The sequence below is a fragment of the Nymphaea colorata genome, chromosome 2 (assembly GCF_008831285.2).
Source record: "Nymphaea colorata isolate Beijing-Zhang1983 chromosome 2, ASM883128v2, whole genome shotgun sequence".
Classification (NCBI taxonomy): domain Eukaryota; kingdom Viridiplantae; phylum Streptophyta; class Magnoliopsida; order Nymphaeales; family Nymphaeaceae; genus Nymphaea; species Nymphaea colorata.
In genome coordinates, this window is record NC_045139.1 from 13,358,472 (window position 1) to 13,377,733 (window position 19,262).

The window sequence follows — 19,262 nt, forward strand, 5'->3', positions numbered from 1 at the left end:
ACATCTTATACATAACTTTGAGAAAGTACCTTATAAATTCGAGTTGGCGGGGGGACTTGTAAACCAATACACGTAGCTCTTGTGTTTATTTCGTCTACACGTAACAAAAATCATGATTCATATGTGTTGGTATACAAACATGGAAGAGACTTTAAATTCGCCGTTAAAAGAATACGTGTTTTCAGCGCGGGATATGTAAAGCGCCAAGTAGCAAACAACAGTGCTGAGGAAGAGCAGCGGACGTCATGATAAATAATAGGCAGGGCGAGACCCGAAGGGGCGGCGCGAGAGCGGACGGTCCCTTCACCTTCCCCCGTAATTACCCACAGACCCGCCCTTCTTGCTTGTTTTTATTTTAGGCATCAAAGTTTGCTTATTTGCGCGCCGCTGCTCCCATCCCATCGCCTATTCTAATTAATGCATTGTTTGTCGAATATCGAAAAAGAAATCAATAGTCAGCACCCACATGTCAATCCGAATCATATGATATCATCCATTTGATGGAATTTGATTCAATAAAGGACTTAGATTTCCTCATCCAAATATGAGTAACTGGAGTTCAACCTCAAACTGGATTGCATGACATATTCGGATCTTCAAATAAATGGATATTTTTTTCCAGAACCGATTCATGGTCGTGTCATCAATCGTGTCACGGTGACGCAAGTTCCAGAAAACATGCCTGCCTGGGCTGGGCTCTCTCAAAATCTTGCGAAACCATATAATAAAAGCCCAGTTTCTCTCTCTCTCTCTATCTCCGCTCTGTTTCTCTCTCTTCTTCTTTTTTTTTTTTTTTCCCCTAAACCAAATTTCGAGGGTCCTCCCGTCTCCCGGTGGTCTCCATTCTGTGAGAGAGAGGGAGCGAGAGAGAGGAAGAGTCCTCTTGCCGTCGATCGATTTCCCTCCTGGAATTCGGATCGTAAGAATCTCAGAGTCTCCATGACAATGATGACGCCTCCCCCCTTGGATGTAAGCAAATTCTTCTTCCTTCCCTCCGTTTACTGCGTCGCGATTTGTTTCCCCGCCTGCGGTTCTGCGCTTCCATCAGCTTCGTGTCAAAGTTTCGCCCTTTCGCGTCTAATTGTTCCATCCACTTCTCGATTGTCGCCCGCCTTTTCGCGGCATCGATCCACACCGCGGTTTCTAGGGTTTTGATTCTGGTGCCGGCCGGATCTGAGCTTGTGTCTTTTTTTTTGCTTTTGACTCTTGCAGCAGGAGGACGAGGAGATGCTCGTCCCTCATTCCGATTTCAATGACGGACCGCAGTCGATGGAAGGTATGCTGGAGACCGGCCTTTTGCGAATCCCTTCTTTTGTCTTTCCTCGTTCGTATGATTCGTGAGTTTATTGCTTGTCTGATTCATTTATTTTCTCCGGTTCGATTGCGTTGGTGGTGAATTGCTTGGGGTTTATTTGGGGTTTTGCTTGCTTCATGGGGACGCTTTAGTTGTGGCGCAAGGGGAGACGATCAGCACAGCGGAGAACCAGCAGGTCGAGGAGCCTCCCTCGACTCGTTTTACTTGGACCATCGAGAACTTCTCGAGGTTGAATGTCAAGAAATACTACTCCGATGTGTTCATCGTTGGTGGCTATAAATGGTAAGCATATCTAACCTTGCTTTTTTTGGAGTCTTGTTTGATTTAGATCATTTGATCATACTGGAAGTCCTTCGTGGCACTGGGGAACTCATCGAACTCTTCTGATCGATGCGGAATGCCAATGAATTTCAGGAGGATTTTGATCTTTCCAAAAGGAAATAACGTAGACCATTTGTCTATGTACCTGGATGTGGCGGATTCAGCAACCCTACCTTACGGATGGAGTCGATATGCACAGTTTAGCTTGGCCGTGGTCAATCAAATCCATAGCAAGTACAGCATAAGGAAAGGTATTCACCACATCCTGCATTGCTTTGTTTCTGTTATTGAGTGGGTCTGTCGAACGGCTGTTTGGCTTTGTGTCTGTATATTTTTCATGCTGCATCATGTTATTCTGTGCGACCTCATTGGCGCTGTAAGAATTTGCTCATATGGCTAATGCAAGCCTTGCTTTACTTAATAAATGTTGCTTTAGACCCACCTTCAGATCATGCCATCTTTTTTTGCTTAATGCATCACAATCAATGGATGATGGGATTCAACATGCATGTTGCAGCATATTGTGTCACTTCTCCAAGCTGATCTAAGGCAGGTTATGCATTAGCTACTGAGCATGCATGGATCAATTGACACATTTTATAGAGATCATATCATAATCTTTATGTCTTTATTTCCATCTTGTTCTGTGGTTTGATCAGATACACAGCATCAGTTCAATGCACGTGAGAGTGATTGGGGATTTACTTCCTTCATGCCTCTCAGTGAGCTATACGACCCGGGGAAAGGGTTTCTTGTAAATGACACATGTGTGGTGGAGGCTGAGGTTGCCGTTCGTAAAGTGGTTGACTATTGGACGTATGACTCGAAGAAGGAAACTGGATATGTTGGTCTTAAGAACCAAGGAGCGACATGTTACATGAACTCCCTTCTTCAAACATTGTATCATATACCTTATTTTCGAAAGGTTAGAATTGTGAGGAACATTGTTGCTTAGTGGTTGTATTGACATTTGAGGTTAGACAGAGCCACATGCTTTTTGCACCCGTGGAATGATGCTCCTTTTTCTTGTTCGATAAATCTTCTGTGCGATTCCTGTCTACTTTATTTGGCACAAGTTGGACACTTCTATGATTCTTTGTGGATATTATGTTCAGCAGCTAAGATGTGATATTAGCTCTTTCTTTGTCTCTATTGTTACTTTTTAGGCAGTGTATCATATGCCGACAACCGAGAATGATATGCCATCAGGCAGTATCCCTCTGGCCTTGCAGAGCTTATTTTATAAGCTCCAGTACAGTGATAATAGTGTTGCTACGAAAGAGCTGACAAAGTCGTTTGGATGGGATACGTATGACTCTTTCATGCAGCATGATGTTCAAGAGCTAAACAGAGTCCTTTGTGAAAAACTGGAAGACAAAATGAAGGTATGATGGCTGTTGCAGTAGAAGTTTGTTTCAGAATGGTGGCTCTGGGATTATTTTGCAGTCATTGCATTTATTTGATATTCAATGGTTTAGGGCACAGTTGTTGAGGGCACCATACAACAGTTATTCGAAGGACACCACATGAACTACATAGAGTGCATCAATGTTGATTATAAATCTACAAGGAAGGAATCATTCTACGGTATTCTACTTACCTCTTAGTGTCCACCATCAGGATTCTGTCTCTGTCTCTCTCTCTCTCTGCCTGTACGCTTTTCCATTCAGCTCATGATTTTAAAGATTGTTAAATGTTTGATTAGTTTTGCTTAATTTGCAGACCTACAACTTGATGTTAAAGGATGTAGAGATGTTTATGCTTCCTTTGACAAGTATGTGGAAGTGGAGCGCCTAGAAGGTGATAATAAGTATCATGCAGAACAATATGGACTACAGGTGTTAAGCGGTCTTAGTTTAGTTACACATCTTTCTTGCTGTCATTTGCTTGAATTTAGCCTTCAATACTCTCTATGAATTCCTTTCCTCTTTGTATTATTGCTAACAAGTAACATTCTTTTGCCTATCTTCAGGATGCAAAGAAGGGTGTACTCTTTATCGATTTCCCTCCTGTTTTGCAGCTTCAGCTAAAACGATTTGAATATGATTTTATGCGTGATACAATGGTTAAGGTAGGCTGATATCATTATCTTCTACATATTGCATTCCATGTCTGATTTTATTTGAAATGCTAGTTTGATGCCCTTGATGGTGGCACCCATTTTTAAGACATCCTTCTTTGGTTAAGGGTCTAAAGTTTGTGCTTGGTGACACTGAATATTCATATGTTTATATATCATGATGTTTGGTTGCTTCTCACTGAGCAAGATATATACTGCGATGCTTGTTTAGGATTTTAGCCTGGAGATTTTGTGCTCACTCTTTCCTGTACTCTTTGCCTCTTTTTTTTTTTTGTTCTTTCAGAAATGCTACATGCCATAAATCTTGTTTTTCCCTGTTCATTTCATCTGCACATTTCTTCCCATGCTTTTTGCATATTGATGTGTGTATAACTGTATATTGTAGGGCCGTAGCACCTATTTTCCTTGGGTCATTTGATTAACAATCTTTTCTAGTTGTTCCTTAAAACTGCTCAATGCAATCCCTAACAAATGATGAGTTCCAGTCTAGTATAGTTTTGGGTCAGAACTTGGTACTTTATAAGTTAGCAAAAAGTGGTAAGACCAACTTGTCTGACCGATGTTATGTCTAAATGCACTGATGCACTTGAGGGCTTCTGAAGGCTGAGTTGAGTCCAGTAATCTGGTAGGCTGTGTTTCTATATTTCAAGTCATTTTTGCAAGTGATGCCCAGACAATTCTGCTTATTTTAAAAAATGAATTTTCGAGTTTTTGAATTCCTACTAGATTTTTTGCATTGCTGTAGGTTTGTATTCTTTCATCATCTTTTCTTGAAGCTTTTACCCTGTTGTCAATTACATTGGGTTGTCTTTTGCTTGTTAAAGATTGTAACTAGTGTAGCTATGAGTTGTTGTAGTGCTTCTGTTTAAAATTTTTGCTGATTGAGAATTTGTGGTGTTGAATGGGATCATGTTTTGCATAGGAACTTTACTAAGGAATGTAATGCTTGTGTAGTTGTAGGCAACTTACCTCATTTGGTCTCTGTTTATGAAGTTACACAAAGTGCTGAAGATATAGGCATCGTTTTTTGCAGCATATCTCCTTGAAGGACAAAGAATTATGTCTTAGATAGTCTGAAGTGAGATGCTGCATACGTCTCCAGCTACAGTGATAACTGGAAACTGGTTTCGGAACTTTTCTTGTTCACAGGCACCTGGTTCTAAACAACACTTTCATTAACACAATTTCTCTTTAATTTTTTTTTGTCTTTATTTTCTAGAACCTTTCTGTGTTGAAATTTTGGCGAAGGTGTTTTTGTTTTAATATTTGGAAATGCTTTTGGAGCACAACATGCTTTGGCTCCTTCGGCGAGTTAACAGCTTCTTCACTTGATAGTTGATAATGGGTCACCCACTGCTTCCATTATTGGCACAAGATTAGTGCATAATTAGAAAATGTATGGTCACAAACTGATGAGTTTCTGGATTGAATATTATTGAAATTATGTTTTTAAGTTTGCGAAGAACTATTTTGTATTTTCTCGATTGGTGAAAAATGGTGAAAAATTTGCACTTCTTTAATGACTTCTGTAGGTTATTTTGTTCTACATGAGTGACATCGTTGAATGGATTTGAATAACAAAATAACATCTGTTTTTTGGTGCACATATTATCATTGTTTCTTGTCATGGAAGATTTATCGGAGAGATCCAACCTCATCTGATTTTGCAGATAAATGATCGATATGAGTTCCCACTGCAGTTGGACCTTGATAGGGAGGATGGTAAATATCTTTCACCTGATGCAGACAGGAGTGTTCGGAATCTTTACACGCTTCACAGGTACATTGATAGAAATGATGTTGTTGTACCCTTTGTACCGCTAAATATAACGTTATATGGTTAAGGACTAATTTATTTCTGTTTTATTGCTTCAAAGGTATGCACCCTTTTTGGAATGTACCTTCTTTCTCTCTTCACCCAAAGTAAGCAGTTAGGTGTACCCTGTCCCTGGAACACCCACCACGGCACAGATGTGGTTTAGCTGGACTATTTAGATGGGTTGTACGAGCTGCAATTTCATTGACATGGAAAGTTTGAAAAGTTTTGCAAGTCTATCTGCATGACTGTTAGCTTCTCTCTTTACTGTGTATGCTACATCCACTTTTCTTGCTTGGTCAGTTGCCTATGTGGCTAAGCATGGGGAACTTGTTGAAATGTTCTGCTTCATTGCAGACCTTGGAACCTAAGGGCTTGTTTGGTTGGAAGGAAAGGGAGGGAAAGAGATGGATTGAGCAATCCCTCCTGTGTTTGGTTGGCTAATTAGAAAGGAGGGAAATGGAGGGAAAGAGAGAAAGTCTGTTTGGATGGGAGGGGAGGGAAAAGAAAGGAAAGGAAAGGAAAGGAAAGGATTGTATAGTGTAAATCCAATCCCTCCCAAATCGGACGGATTGGGAGGGAAAGGAAAGGGAGTAAGTGCAAAAGTGTTGACTGCCCATAATACCCCTCCACGTTTTTTTTCTCCCTGCCTCCCAACCTTTTGACTATTGAGGGTATTATTATAAATTGCATCGTTTCCTTTCCATTCCATTTACTTTTATCCAAACAAGCTTTTATAATCACTTCTTTTCATTCCATTCCCTTCCCTTTCCTTTCCTTTCCCTCCCTTTCCCTCCATCCCTTTCCCTCCCTTTCCCTCCAACCAAACAGGGCGTAAATGTTCCATTCAAGCCTCGTATTGCATTGCTTTGCTGTTCTATTTTGTTACAGATCAGGTGGACGTTATGTAGAGTTGATTGTCCTGTACAACTATTTTTGTCCTTCCCTTTTAATTAAACTGCTCAATCAGCATTATGTGTTATTGTGGGAGATAGTCTTCATAAGGACAGTTGTCATCATTTCAATTTTGAACTTTTTCATAGGTAAAGAAACTGTTTGATTTCTATTTTCTGCACTGCATCACCAGGAGATACTTTTCTTTGACTGTTTCCTTGGCAATATATGATTTTTTGAGCATTTTGTTTTCAAAGGAAAGAAAAAATGGGGAACACATGTACAATACCCTTGTCAACTACTATTAGGTGCATCTGCCCATTCATGTATCCTTGATGTCCTGTGCTATATGCTCAGGTACTTTACATATCTGCTGTATTTTGCAGTGTTCTAGTTCACAGTGGTGGAGTGCATGGAGGACATTACTATGCTTTTATTAGGCCTACTCTCTCTGATCAGTGGTATGTTCTACATGTATTGTAGACAAATTTTTTGCTTACAATCATTACAGCATACTCTGCTAGCTGGTGTGGCAAATGACTGATTGTGTTTTTTTGTCTATCTCTGATGATCATCATTGAAAGAAGGTATGCTGTTTGGTGGCATATCATATCAGTTTTTTTTTGTTCTTAATTGACAGTCATTAGCCAGTTTATGCCGTGACTCGATATTGATTGCAGTGCCAGCAATTCTTTTATTAGCATTTTACATGTTAAACAGTGAAATGATATTTTGTATTTTTTATTATTATTTTTGTTTAGTACTTTGAATACATGTAAGTGTTTGCTTAAAATCTTATTGTTGCTACACACATACATGCACACATACATACCCACCACACACACACACACACACACACACACACACACACACACACATAGAGCAGTGTTACTGGCTATGCTGGTGTCCGTATGGGTCCATTTTGATTCACATCTGGGTCAAATCAAAACCAGTGGAATGCTTTTAGTGAAAAAACAAAAAATTTACAAAACATCCTTTTTGAATCTTCAAAATTTGAAGTTATGTGCTCATAGTCATACATATATAGTCATGAAATTAGATATTTAACTTAGTGGGTATATATACGGTTTCATAAATATACATGCTCGTGGTGTATGTATACCTGTCCATGTTGTTGTAAAGCGCACAAGTACTGTGTATTGGTGAGGCTGATTGTCAGATAGATACCGTAACATAATGTAAAAATTTACAATTTATTTAGAATAAGAAAACCATGACTAAATTACAAAAAATAGGGAATAAAAAAAAATAACAGATGTGAACATAAAACACCAATTTAACAAAATTATAGTAAACAAAGATTCACATTCCTTTTAAAAAGTTCATCCATTAAATTAACTTAAATTTCTGATATATAAGTTGAGAGTAAATCTTGAAATAAACAATTCTAAAATTCAAATCCCTAATAAAGAAAACCTCCACCGAGTTCTTCTAGGTATGTTTGTGGCATTGGTAATGCTGCTAGTGGAACATCGTTTTCTTTATGTGTCATCTTGAGTTTTGGAGTTTGGTGCAATTATTTATTTTTGTTGATTTGAGTTGTTAATCATAAATATATAACCCTTGTGTTTTTTTGAGTGAATACCATGAACCCCTTATGATTTGTTTATGCGCCTCATGGTGCTGCATGCATTGTTATGTAAATGCATGACAATGCAAAATATGCACCACCATCTTGTTGGCTGACCACACGCTTACTCTTTAGATGTTTGCCAACGAACATGTGACAGGTCTTTTAAGCTTCTCCAACTGAAGAAATCTGTAGGACTGATGTTTTTCTAGCCCCTCAAATCTAAGTGCAACGAAAGGAAAGTATTTATTTTATATAAATAATCTATTAAAATAATCAAAGTATATCCAAAAACCAATGTTGTAAAAAGCTTATAGTAGTGCATATGGGTTGGGCGGACCCTTACGCATATCATAAGCGTATCATAAACATATCGTAAATTTATTTTTTAATTCATAAAAAGATAACAAATAAAAAAATGGAGAAAAATCAGAAAAAATCTTGAAAAATAAAAAAAAAGTCTAAACTTCAAAGTATTTACATCACATCAAAACGTATAGTCCTTAGTTGTTCAGTGTCAAATGATAATTGAATTAATGTTAGAATTGAATAATATCATGATTATTATCAATCAATATCTTCTTCATCTTCATCCTTATCCCTTCAAGCTGATGATTTCTCCCTTAACACAATGATTTCATGGTAATTTCTTTTTAAAATGGTGAAACTCCCCACTACTTCTAGAAGCGTTGAAAATGAAAAGAGAAACTGTTTAAGAAAATCTCAACAAAAAAGGGGTATCAGATTCCTTTTTGAAAAATAAAGCCGTATCGTAAGATGCAAAATGTGTCGGTCGTATTTGTACGATACAGGGGCTGCATTGTAAGATATGGCCGATATGGGCATGATACACATGCATTTTGTGTATCGTGCCCATATCGTCTAGGTTTTTCAACCTATATGATATGCTTCGTATCGTACGGAAACAATAGAAATATACAATGAAGAATGCAGTTATCTTTCACAGTGAAAATGAGCTTGCATGCACAAACGGAGTAGAAATCTACTTTCTTCAGCATAAGAATCATAAGATTGACCTTTCATGCACAAAGCTGACCACAAATGAATTTTTTCGGTCTCAGAAGGGTAAATTCTCCTCACACACAATTCTCAAGAGTGTTAAGACATGTATGAAGGAGTTTTTAAGCCTAAAGTAAGAAAAGGGATTTGGGATCCCCTAAATTTCCTGAAGATCCTGCATTGTATAATGCTGGTCATATCATATGATATGGCACAGTTTTGCATGATATTATGTGATACAGGTATTTTGCAGTCTTCTTGCTACAGCGGTGTATTGTAATGCATACCCACAAATTGCTTATCCTATTATAGGATACGACATCATATCATAGGATATGATGTGAGACATACCAGATATGGAATGATATATATTACAGAACTCCCCAGCCGTACCCTAGTACCATGCCTGGAAATTGTCATGTCATACCTTCTGTCTCTGCACCCATGGCTGCATCCGAGCCCACATCTATGAGACTTGGCTTGTTTGTTGCTAAGTTGTACCATGTCAATTTGTGATACATTGCTGCTGTTTTATTTTTCTCAGGCTGTATACAGTTTTTTAGATTATCTCTGTTGAAATTATAATGCATCCTGCTGCTGCTATTGATTCTTAAGAAAACTTTATATAGATGCTTGTCTTACATATGCTATTTCTAACTCAGCCCATGAAATATTGTTGAATAATTATTTTCCTCAAATTTATAATAAAAAGTGAACTATTCTGTTTAGGTTTAAATTTGATGATGAAAGGGTAACGAAAGAAGACACAAAGAGAGCATTAGAGGAGCAGTATGGTGGTGAAGAGGAGGTGAAGTTAGCTAAGAAATAATGGCTAACAATTTAACATCTTCTTGCATTCCTTTCTTATCTTGTTTGTTGATTTATTTAATGTTGTTTTTTTGCTATTTTTACAGTTACCCCAGACAAACCCTGGATTTAATAATACACCATTCAAATTTACAAAATACTCAAATGCATACATGCTTGTTTACATTCGGGAAAGTGACAAAGAGAAGATAATTTGTAATGTCGACGAGAAGGACATTGCCGAGCATCTAAGGGTAAAACTGATCCACCAAATATATGATTCAGGTTTACACTGGCTCAACATCAGGGAACTTAACATTGTGACTTGGGACTTTAAATGAACCTGCAGATTAGGTTGAAGAAAGAGCAAGAGGAAAAGGAACATAAGAAAAAGGAGAAAGCCGAAGCTCACTTGTATACTATAATAAAGGTTATAAACGTTGAATTTTGTGTTATTCCTCTTTTTTTTTTTTTGGTATATGTCTGGTTCTTGTTTTTATCCCTCTGAATTGGTGATTGTATTTAAGGTTGCTCGGAGTGAGGATCTTGCGGATCAGATTGGCAAGGATATATATTTTGATCTGGTAGACCATGATAAAGTTCGCAGTTTTCGTATTCAGAAACAACTTCCATTTAGTCTTTTTAAGGTATTCTTCTGTTAATGCTGTTTTGAGTACTCCCTTGTTAACTTTATAGTGTTACCTTCTTATGCCACCCATATTCCCCTTCTTTTGTCTCTTTCGTACATTTTTTTTTTGGTTCGTGGGTAGTTAATGCGTTGCCCTTATTCATAATTGTGTTACCTCATGGCTGTCTGTCCTTTTGTCTTACTGTTTCTATTGTTTTGGTTCTATATTGATGAAATTGTGATGCATGTATGAATTTGTGGTCCCTATTCTTTAGGATGTGTTGTTCCTCAAGCTTTCATCTGTTTTCTAGGAAGAGGTGGCCAGGGAATTTGGGATACCAGTGCAGTATCAGCGTTTCTGGCTGTGGGCGAAGCGACAAAACCATACATATCGTCCAAACAGGCCTTTGACCCAACAAGAGGAACTTCAGTCTGTAAGTGTCTTTTTTCCCTTGTGTTCTTTCAGTTCAATATTATTATTTTAACTAAGCAGGATATTCTTTTCCTTTATGATCCTGGTTCTTTTGAATTTGTTACTGAGGTTTGTCCCTTGGCAAGTATGTTTTCCCTTTTTGCAAGCATTATTCAAATATGATATTCTTTTGGGAATTGAGGACCATCCATTCTCTTTCTATGGAGTGAGGCATCCCTGGTTTAAGTAGGATCACTGGGATGGCAGATAATATCCAAGCTAGTAGTTTGTAAGTGGCCGCAAATATCTCTTATGAGGGAGAAGTTTGTAAGTGGCCGCAAATATCTCTTATGACATTTAAATCATTGTCTTTGTTCTTTACATTTTTTTTCTCATACACTCTGGATTCATCTGTTTTGTACATTAGAATCATTTCAGTATCATCTCAAAATGCATTCCTTGAATGTTCTTCGGTTGGCTTTATTTAAGCTTGGGCATCGGGCCGGATACCCGACGGGTACCCAGTATCTGGACAGAGTTGGCCCGGGTCTGGCCCGAAAAAAGGCCTCGGGCCGGCCCGGGTAGGCCCAACTAAGCCTGATTCTGCCCGATAAGATATTTTATATTATTTTTATTGATTTTTATATATAGTTATAATATTTTATTACAAGTAATTATATTTATATGTTATTTTATATTAAAGATATATATTTTTTAATTTTAACCTGGCCGGGCCAGGGCTCGCTTTTTGGGTGTCAGGCTGGGCCTGGGCCGCAGTTACGAGCTGCGGCTCGGCCCGATGCCCAGGCCTAGCTTTATTGCTTTAGCTCTTTTTCTGCTTCTCTAAATGGGAAATTTTGTGACTGGGAAGCTTCCAGTTGTTGTTAGTTGTCTAACTTCAAATTTCTTTAGCTTTTAGAGTCAATATACTAACACTTGATATCTCATACAAGCGTGAGTGTCCTGCATTTGATTGTTGAGCATGCCAGACTTCATTTTCTAGATGATATTTATTTTAATTTGTTCTTTCAGTGTTGACAGGGATTTGTATTCATGGAGTTAAACAAGTTGCAACGTGCTTTCTGTTTCCTAATGCAAGCGTGGACCCATTTTTATCCGATCATTCTTTGCATTTGTTTTTGTAGGTTGGCCAGTTGAGAGAGGTCTCCAACAAAGCTCATAATGCTGAGCTGAAGTTGTTTTTGGAGGTTGAACTTGGACCGGTAATCTGGCTCCTAAAACAATTTCTAATTTTCTATCTATTATTTTAGTTACTCTTGGATCTGTTCTAATATTTGAATTCATCTTGTGTCTGCTTTATTCCGGTGGTAAGCATTTGATAAGGTGTGATGTGCTGACTGCTTCAAATTAATTATTGTCTTCTTTTTGGGTCCAGGATGGTCATCCTCATCCTCCTCCCGACAAGACAAAAGAAGATATTCTTCTGTTTTTCAAGCTTTATGACCCTGAAAAGGAAGAATTACGGTATTCTCTTGTGAAATTTCTTTGACTGTTGATGTTTCCTTGAGTTGTCTTGTGACCATGTATGTGTCCTTTTAATCTTAGATATGTCGGAAGGCTTTTTGTCAAAGCGGGAGGTAAGCCAGTAGAAATACTAACCAGATTGAATGAAATGGCTGGTTTCCCACCAAATGAAGAAATTGAATTGTATGAGGTCAGTATGAAGTTTGCTTGTGCAATTGTAGAGGTCCTTGCCTGATACTTGTTCTTTATGTTTTTTCTATCGGTTATTTGTTTTCTTGGCTAACAGTTATTCATTTCTTTTCCGTTTAATGTGCAGGAGATCAAGTTTGAGCCCACTGTCATGTGCGAACATATTGACAAACGCATGACTTTTCGGGCCAGCCAGGTAAATGATACTTTGGACTCACACACATATAAGCATAAATAGATAGTTAAATAGTTTGTTTATGCACATAAAGTTGAGCTATGTGTTGTTGATCCTTGATTCTCTGCTATTGTAGCTTGAGGATGGGGACATCATCTGTTTTCAGAAATCTCCTTTGGTTGATACGGATGAGCATTGCCGATACCCAGATGTCCCCTCTTTTCTGGAATATGTTCATAATCGACAGGTATATGACTTCTTTTGATTTTATGAAATGCCATGGCTGTCAAGTTACAGGGGTTTATCTTGTCAGATAAGTATTATCTTGTCATCAGCTTGCGTGGAATTCCAATTGCCATGCTTCTCTTGGCATATGTGGATGATTTAATTTGATCTGTGCATTTCAAGTGTTTTAATGCTTGGTTCTCAGGATGTTTCTATGCCAAGACAAGACCTGCCCAATAACTAATCCATTCTAGTGCTCCTAAAGTATTCTGCTTGTCTTAATTTGCTAGGTTTTTACTGGCTTGCTGATTCTGGGCATTAGCTGTGCATTCCATATCTATATTTGCTAGACAAATTTATGGTTTTTTCATTCTAATATTCTTTAATTGCCCCGTATGCTCGTTACATCACATGTCCTGCTTAATATGGTTCAGTTCTTCTTAGGAAGTTTAAGGATCAGCAAGTGGTTATGTGATGAGGCGTCCTAATGCTTATCATATTCAGTGATTGGGACTGACATCTGTCCCAGCTTGGTTCCTTATGAGATCATTTTTTGTTCTCAGAGTTAGAATGCACGGCCTACAAAATGGGGCTTCTGAGCTGCAGATGGCAGCATCCTGAAGGCAATGAATCATAGGTTTTTATTTTACATGAGCAAACGTAGAAATACGAGTAATCTTGGTGTTGTTTACAAGCGTGGGGCGTGCCTTCTTTTCCGTCTGTTGGGCCTAATTAATGTGATATTGACCTGCTTAGGTTAGGTCAGGCTGCTCATTTTTGTGTCCCTGTTTTTTCTATGAGGCGAAGAGGCTCTATCTCTTGTTTTTAATATGAAATGTTCTCTATCCTAACGAGTATGTGAATAGTCTACGGTATGAGCTTGAAATGTTTAGCAAGAAAATTATTTGTTTTGGTTATTTTGCATACACGGCTGCCTTGCTATGTAACATGGACACAGCTCAAAGAGCCACACACACCCATGTCGACATGACTGGGCACAGATACGGACTTAGGCGCTGCCTAGATGGAGATTGGACTGTATCGGGTGCGTTTCATGCACCCAGGCTGTGTCTGACCATTTTTAGACTCGGTCAACTTTGACGAAATCCATTTTGGTCCTAATATTGGGTATGTTTTGGGTTTACCATGTGTATGACAGCAGCCATCAGCTGAACGAAGGCTGCCTCATGCGCTTGGAGTAAAGAGAACTCATCCAGCGGAGACTGTACATATTCTGATGTCAACTTCTCTGTCCAGTGGCTACCATTTCCGACGAATGGCTAGTAGTATAGGTAAGGGAATATGTTTCAGACTGACAGAAGAAATCAGATGAGAGAGAAAACAGAGAAGGAGATGGGCGACTCATGACATAAAGAAAGGAAGAAGGGCTAAGGGATATGTTGACTGAGAAAAACAAAAACTATCTCCTTACCACACTGCAGAAAAATAGAAAGAGGGACGATGATAAGCCTGCTGAAGCATGGAAGATCAGGTTACATGAAGCCCCAAACCCTAAACCAATGTAACTTAAGCATTAATGCGACTTCGACAAGAATGCCAGTCTCATCTACAAAAAAATAATATGCCCTTATGAAATCTATTTTGCACATGTCAAAAAAAGAATAGATGTGTGCTACTGAATAAAATAGATATACGAACACAACAATAATAACATATCTTAGCATCCGGCATTTTCTTCTAGTGTTTTTTATGTATGGCCGCGTCCTTGTACCCATGATTTTTGAAAATTCTCCTTACCCGTGTCCAACCACACCCGCACCCATACCCAGCTAGGCTTGGAGGAAACTCCGTGTAGCAATATTTAGCAATAATTTCTGAACCTCTACCAAGGGGGTTTCCCTTATTTTTTTTGGAGGGTCAATTTGATATTTTTCTGAAATTGAACAGAGAAAATGGCTATAGATCCACTGTCAGTAGTTTTCTGAGACATGTTTCTATCATGTCTTCTACCTCTTTGACCCATTTATCTTCACATTAAAGATGGTATCTGGTGGCTATAATGGGTGTAGTGGCATTTACATGACTTGGTGAGCTTGCGATAAGTCCTTGAGAAATGTATGCTAGTCTGGGTTTCAAATTTTTGCATTGTGTTAGCTTTGAAGTTAACTAGATGCTCAAGTTGGTTTATGGTTTTTATTATACTGTCTGTGCCCTTGTATTTTTTGCTGGTTGTATGTTTAAATCTTCATTTTTCTCATTTTTTGCTTGAATTGACAAGTCTCATGTGTAGTCAAAATATTAACTTTTTCAGGTTGTCCATTTCCGTTCTCTTGATAAACCAAAAGAGGATGATTTCTGTTTGGAGCTGTAAGTATATGTGTAGAGAGAGTTGTCCAGTTCGTAGGGTAGTTCTATTATCTTAATATTATTGCAATTGACTCTAATTTGTGCTGATTAACTTCCTTTATATTTTTTTTTCTGCAGATCAAAGTTACATACATATGATGATGTTGTTGAAAGAGTTGCAAGGCATATAGGATTGCAGGAGCCCTCAAAAATCAGGCTGACGTCCCATAACTGTTATTCCCAGCAGCCTAAGCCACAGCCCATTAAGTACAGAGGTGTAGAGCATCTGTCTGATATGCTTGTTCACTACAATCAGGTGGTGGATCAATCGCTCAATCAGTCTCCAGTTCTTATTGTTTCTGATTAACTGATTCTTTCGTTCTTTTTGATGTATCAGACATCTGATATACTCTATTATGAAGTCTTGGACATTCCACTTCCAGAATTGCAAGGTCTGAAAACTCTGAAAGTTGCATTTCATCACTCAACAAAGGATGAAGTGAGTAAGCTGGTTGTGCCCTTTCTCCATTCTTCCTCAAATGGTTTTCATAATCCATGGTTTTGTTTTTTTGTTCATGCAGGTGGTCATTCATAGTATAAGATTGCCGAAACAAAGTACTGTAGGGGATGTCATTAATGACCTGAAGTCCAAGGTAATTTATGCAATAGCAGTTGGCCATTGGACAATTAGCATTCCCATTCGTTGGAAAGGCATGTTCAAGATTACAATGCAGAGTAGGAGTGTTTTCAATTGCAATATATGTCTCCTTCAATGGATTTTCATGTTGGGGTTTGGTTGTGATATTAGCTATATGGGGTTGGCTTTGTTCTTGACTGTCAAAACTTGCACTTATTTATTCCTGAGCAGGTTGAATTGTCTAATCCAAATGCTGAGCTGAGACTGCTTGAGGTTTTCTATCACAAGATTTACAAGGCCTGTCTTTTGTCTCACTGCTTTCTTTTAGCTGTATTAGCTGCATTCTTATGTAAGTCACTATCCTGATGATTATATGCCTAATGGTGCAGATATTTCCATTGAACGAGAAGATTGAGAATATCAATGATCAGTACTGGACATTGCGTGCGGAAGAGGTAGTGAACTGTTAAAGTAGTTCATTTCCTTAATAGTTTACAATTTTAGACTGCAGATAAAAATGCCTAGCTGCACATACATGCGTAATAGTTGAAACTGAAGCTTCCTTCCTTGCTCATATCCTAGTGGGAAAAGCAATGGTGCAATAGTGATGTGGCACAATAGTTTCTTCGACGTATGGATTGATGATGGTGAATCTAAAACTTCTTTCCTTTCACAGATCCCAGAGGAAGAGAAAAATCTTGGGGCACATGACCGGCTGATCCATGTTTATCATTTCACAAAAGATGCATCACAAAATCAAATGGTATGGTGCCTGCTGGACTTTGTCATGTCATATATCATATATGCATGTTGGTGCTTGTCCTTCTTGAATTTTAACTTTGATTTGTTGAATTTAACTTTGCGATCATTCTTTCCTGGTTGACTTTAACAGCAGGTACAAAATTTTGGAGAACCTTTTTTCTTGGTTATACATGAAGGTGAGACGTTGGCAGAGGTTAAGTTACGGATTCAGAAAAAATTGCAGGTTCCTGATGAGGAGTTCAGGAAGGTATTTGTGTTTTCATTTTTTGTTTACTGTATGTATCCAGTAGCCATCGGAGATTACAGGCTTGTTATCATACTAACTATTTGCATGTCTTCTCAGTGGAAGTTTGCGTTCATGTCATTGGGTCGCCCTGAATACCTTCAGGATGCCGATGTGGTCTCTAGTCGATTTCAGGTCTCAATTATTATCTTTGTTTATGTGTGATTTTGTTGGTGTCGTGTGCACTACATTCTGATGAATTGCTTTGAATTTTGCAGAGGAGAGATGTTTATGGTGCATGGGAACAGTACCTTGGACTGGAGCATTCAGATACTGCCCCCAAGAGGGCGTATACAATCAATCAGGTCAGTTCCTGAGTTTTTGGTTTCTTGTAGGATTTCTGTGGTGTCTGAAAAGCTTGGGCTGCATCTTGTGAGAGCGAGTGCAGTAGAATTGGTACAGTTACAAGGGGCTATCTTCCTTGTTGCTTTACAAATAGCCCTGAGTTCATATTGGTTGGTTGAGGCAGCATGAAATCGTGCCAATGTTTCCACTGTATAGTAGTTGTGTCACAGTTAAACTTTCGCTGATAGGTGTCAGTTACCTTGATTCTTGTGGCATTTGGGAATATGGCAAAATATTATCTCCTTCCTTTTCCCACTTCCTTTTCTCCGGCAGTGAATGGAAGCTTCTTGATGTTCATCTGTTCCATAGGTCTTGGTTAGTCTGCCCAATGAATGTTGTGGAACATATTATCTTATGCAGGCACGGCACACTTTTGAGAAACCAGTAAAGATATACAACTAGAAAGCAGTAATTTATCCTGGCTTCACTGAAAGTGATGATGAGCTATTGCAACTGGTGGCAATTCGGATACAGAGATGAAGAAAGCAGCAGCCCTGGAGATGTGGATGAGTTCCCTGATTTGAGTGTAGTCTTTCTTCAGTAGTTGCTAAAATGTATTCTTTCTAATGTGGGTGGAGAGAGGACCTCTGGGTTGTACGAGCATGCTTCATGCTTGCGCTCCTACACGTCTCAGTGTTGTGTTTTTCATCCGTGGCCCCTTTTGAGTTAGTGTTCAGTCTCATCTTTGGTTTCCCTTTCTCTCTTTTTTTCCCCCCTTTTAGTTGGGTAAATAGATTATCCACTTCACTGTATTTACTTGGTACATAGAGAAGATTTTTGGACTAGGGAATTGTATACAGGCGTAGTTGGACAATTTTCCTCCTCTTTCAACACCCCCCTCACTTCTTTCCTTTATGTGATGAATATGGGGCTTGTATAATGGTGTTGGTTGGTTCCTCTTGGTTTTGGGGTTTTAGGTATGTAAAAGGAACATGTATGTATTTCTGAGGATCTTGACTGTTCTTTGCATCCTAATATTCTTTTTCCTCTTTGGCTGCCTCCATTGCGCACAATATTTCCTTCTTCTTTTTTTATTTTTTTTCTTCGATGTTAAGCCCTGGCACTCGACTTGGTGACTGTTTTTGCTTGTGAAGCACACTTCGCACAATGTTGGGCTAGACCCTGGCGCTCGACCTGGTGATGCGTTAGTGTTCGTCGGTAGTGATTTGGTCGTTGCATTTGCTTATCAAGCACACGTCTGCATGGTTCATTATTTAAGACCGTGTATGCCCCAACCCGGAAATTTAACTATTTCGCTTGTGTTGCGTATATGATGGGAGTCCAGCAGGTGAATGAGAAAGATGGCTGCCTATGTGTCTACCATCAGATTTAGCGTTTGATGTTTATTCCATAATGCTGGTTCTGGAATTGATGGAATCAGGAACACAATATCTGATTATAGAACTGTTTAGTGTTTGTTTAAATTGATTTGAGTTTTTTATAAGTCCATTTCTGTGTTTGATGTGCAAGAACAGATCAAAACTGAAACTAAAACGTGGTTTTGAATTTTTTTTTATAGGTCGTAGGTTATTCGTGTAAAATTTTGTTGCGAATTAACACATTGTTAAAAATTCTAAGTAGGGCGTTGAGGTAGTTTTTGTTAAGAAGATGCTGCCCCTTTTTTAAAATTTTGTCGAAAAATAATGGGGCGGACGACTTTAGCCTGAATGCGGGGAAAAAGATTATTTTGAAGACTAAATTAATAATGAACAAGGACAAGAATTCTATCACAAAATTAACTTATAAAGGCAATCTCCTTTTTATAATCCAAGAATCAACACATGAAACGTTTTTTTTTTTCTTGATGCTGACATGCCTTTCATTAATAATGTTCAACTTAACGGCGGAAAACATTTTCTTTTTTTTTCATATCAGGTTTTTGAGATTGGAATATTGCATGCGGTTACTTGGTGGTTGTAATAAAAGCATGCGGTTACTTTCATAAGAAAGTGGTTGTAGGGGGGGGGGGG

General features: G+C 38.4%; 1 protein-coding gene across 2 annotated transcripts; it reads left to right on the top strand.

The window, feature by feature from the left end:
• The first annotated feature begins 750 nt into the window (after positions 1 to 750).
• Positions 751 to 18,293, top strand: LOC116246965 (ubiquitin C-terminal hydrolase 12-like). 2 transcript variants are annotated; one of them, XM_031618889.2, is made up of 32 exons: positions 751 to 969; positions 1,213 to 1,276; positions 1,447 to 1,597; positions 1,730 to 1,887; positions 2,296 to 2,561; positions 2,803 to 3,021; positions 3,115 to 3,223; positions 3,359 to 3,474; positions 3,609 to 3,707; positions 5,387 to 5,496; positions 6,813 to 6,887; positions 9,767 to 9,845; positions 9,952 to 10,098; positions 10,194 to 10,274; positions 10,372 to 10,491; positions 10,784 to 10,906; positions 12,030 to 12,107; positions 12,281 to 12,369; positions 12,451 to 12,559; positions 12,686 to 12,754; positions 12,870 to 12,980; positions 15,231 to 15,286; positions 15,404 to 15,581; positions 15,663 to 15,764; positions 15,847 to 15,918; positions 16,134 to 16,199; positions 16,292 to 16,357; positions 16,579 to 16,665; positions 16,795 to 16,911; positions 17,008 to 17,082; positions 17,166 to 17,252; positions 17,653 to 18,293. In XM_031618889.2, exons 1-32 carry the CDS (start codon positions 940 to 942, stop codon positions 17,692 to 17,694), a joined length of 3,351 nt encoding a protein of 1,116 aa, XP_031474749.1. In that variant the 5' UTR covers positions 751 to 939; the 3' UTR covers positions 17,695 to 18,293. The 2 variants fall into 2 exon arrangements, with proteins under 2 accessions (XP_031474749.1, XP_031474750.1); XM_031618890.2 differs by having other exon boundaries at positions 16,798 to 16,911.
• The last annotated feature ends 969 nt before the right edge of the window (positions 18,294 to 19,262 follow it).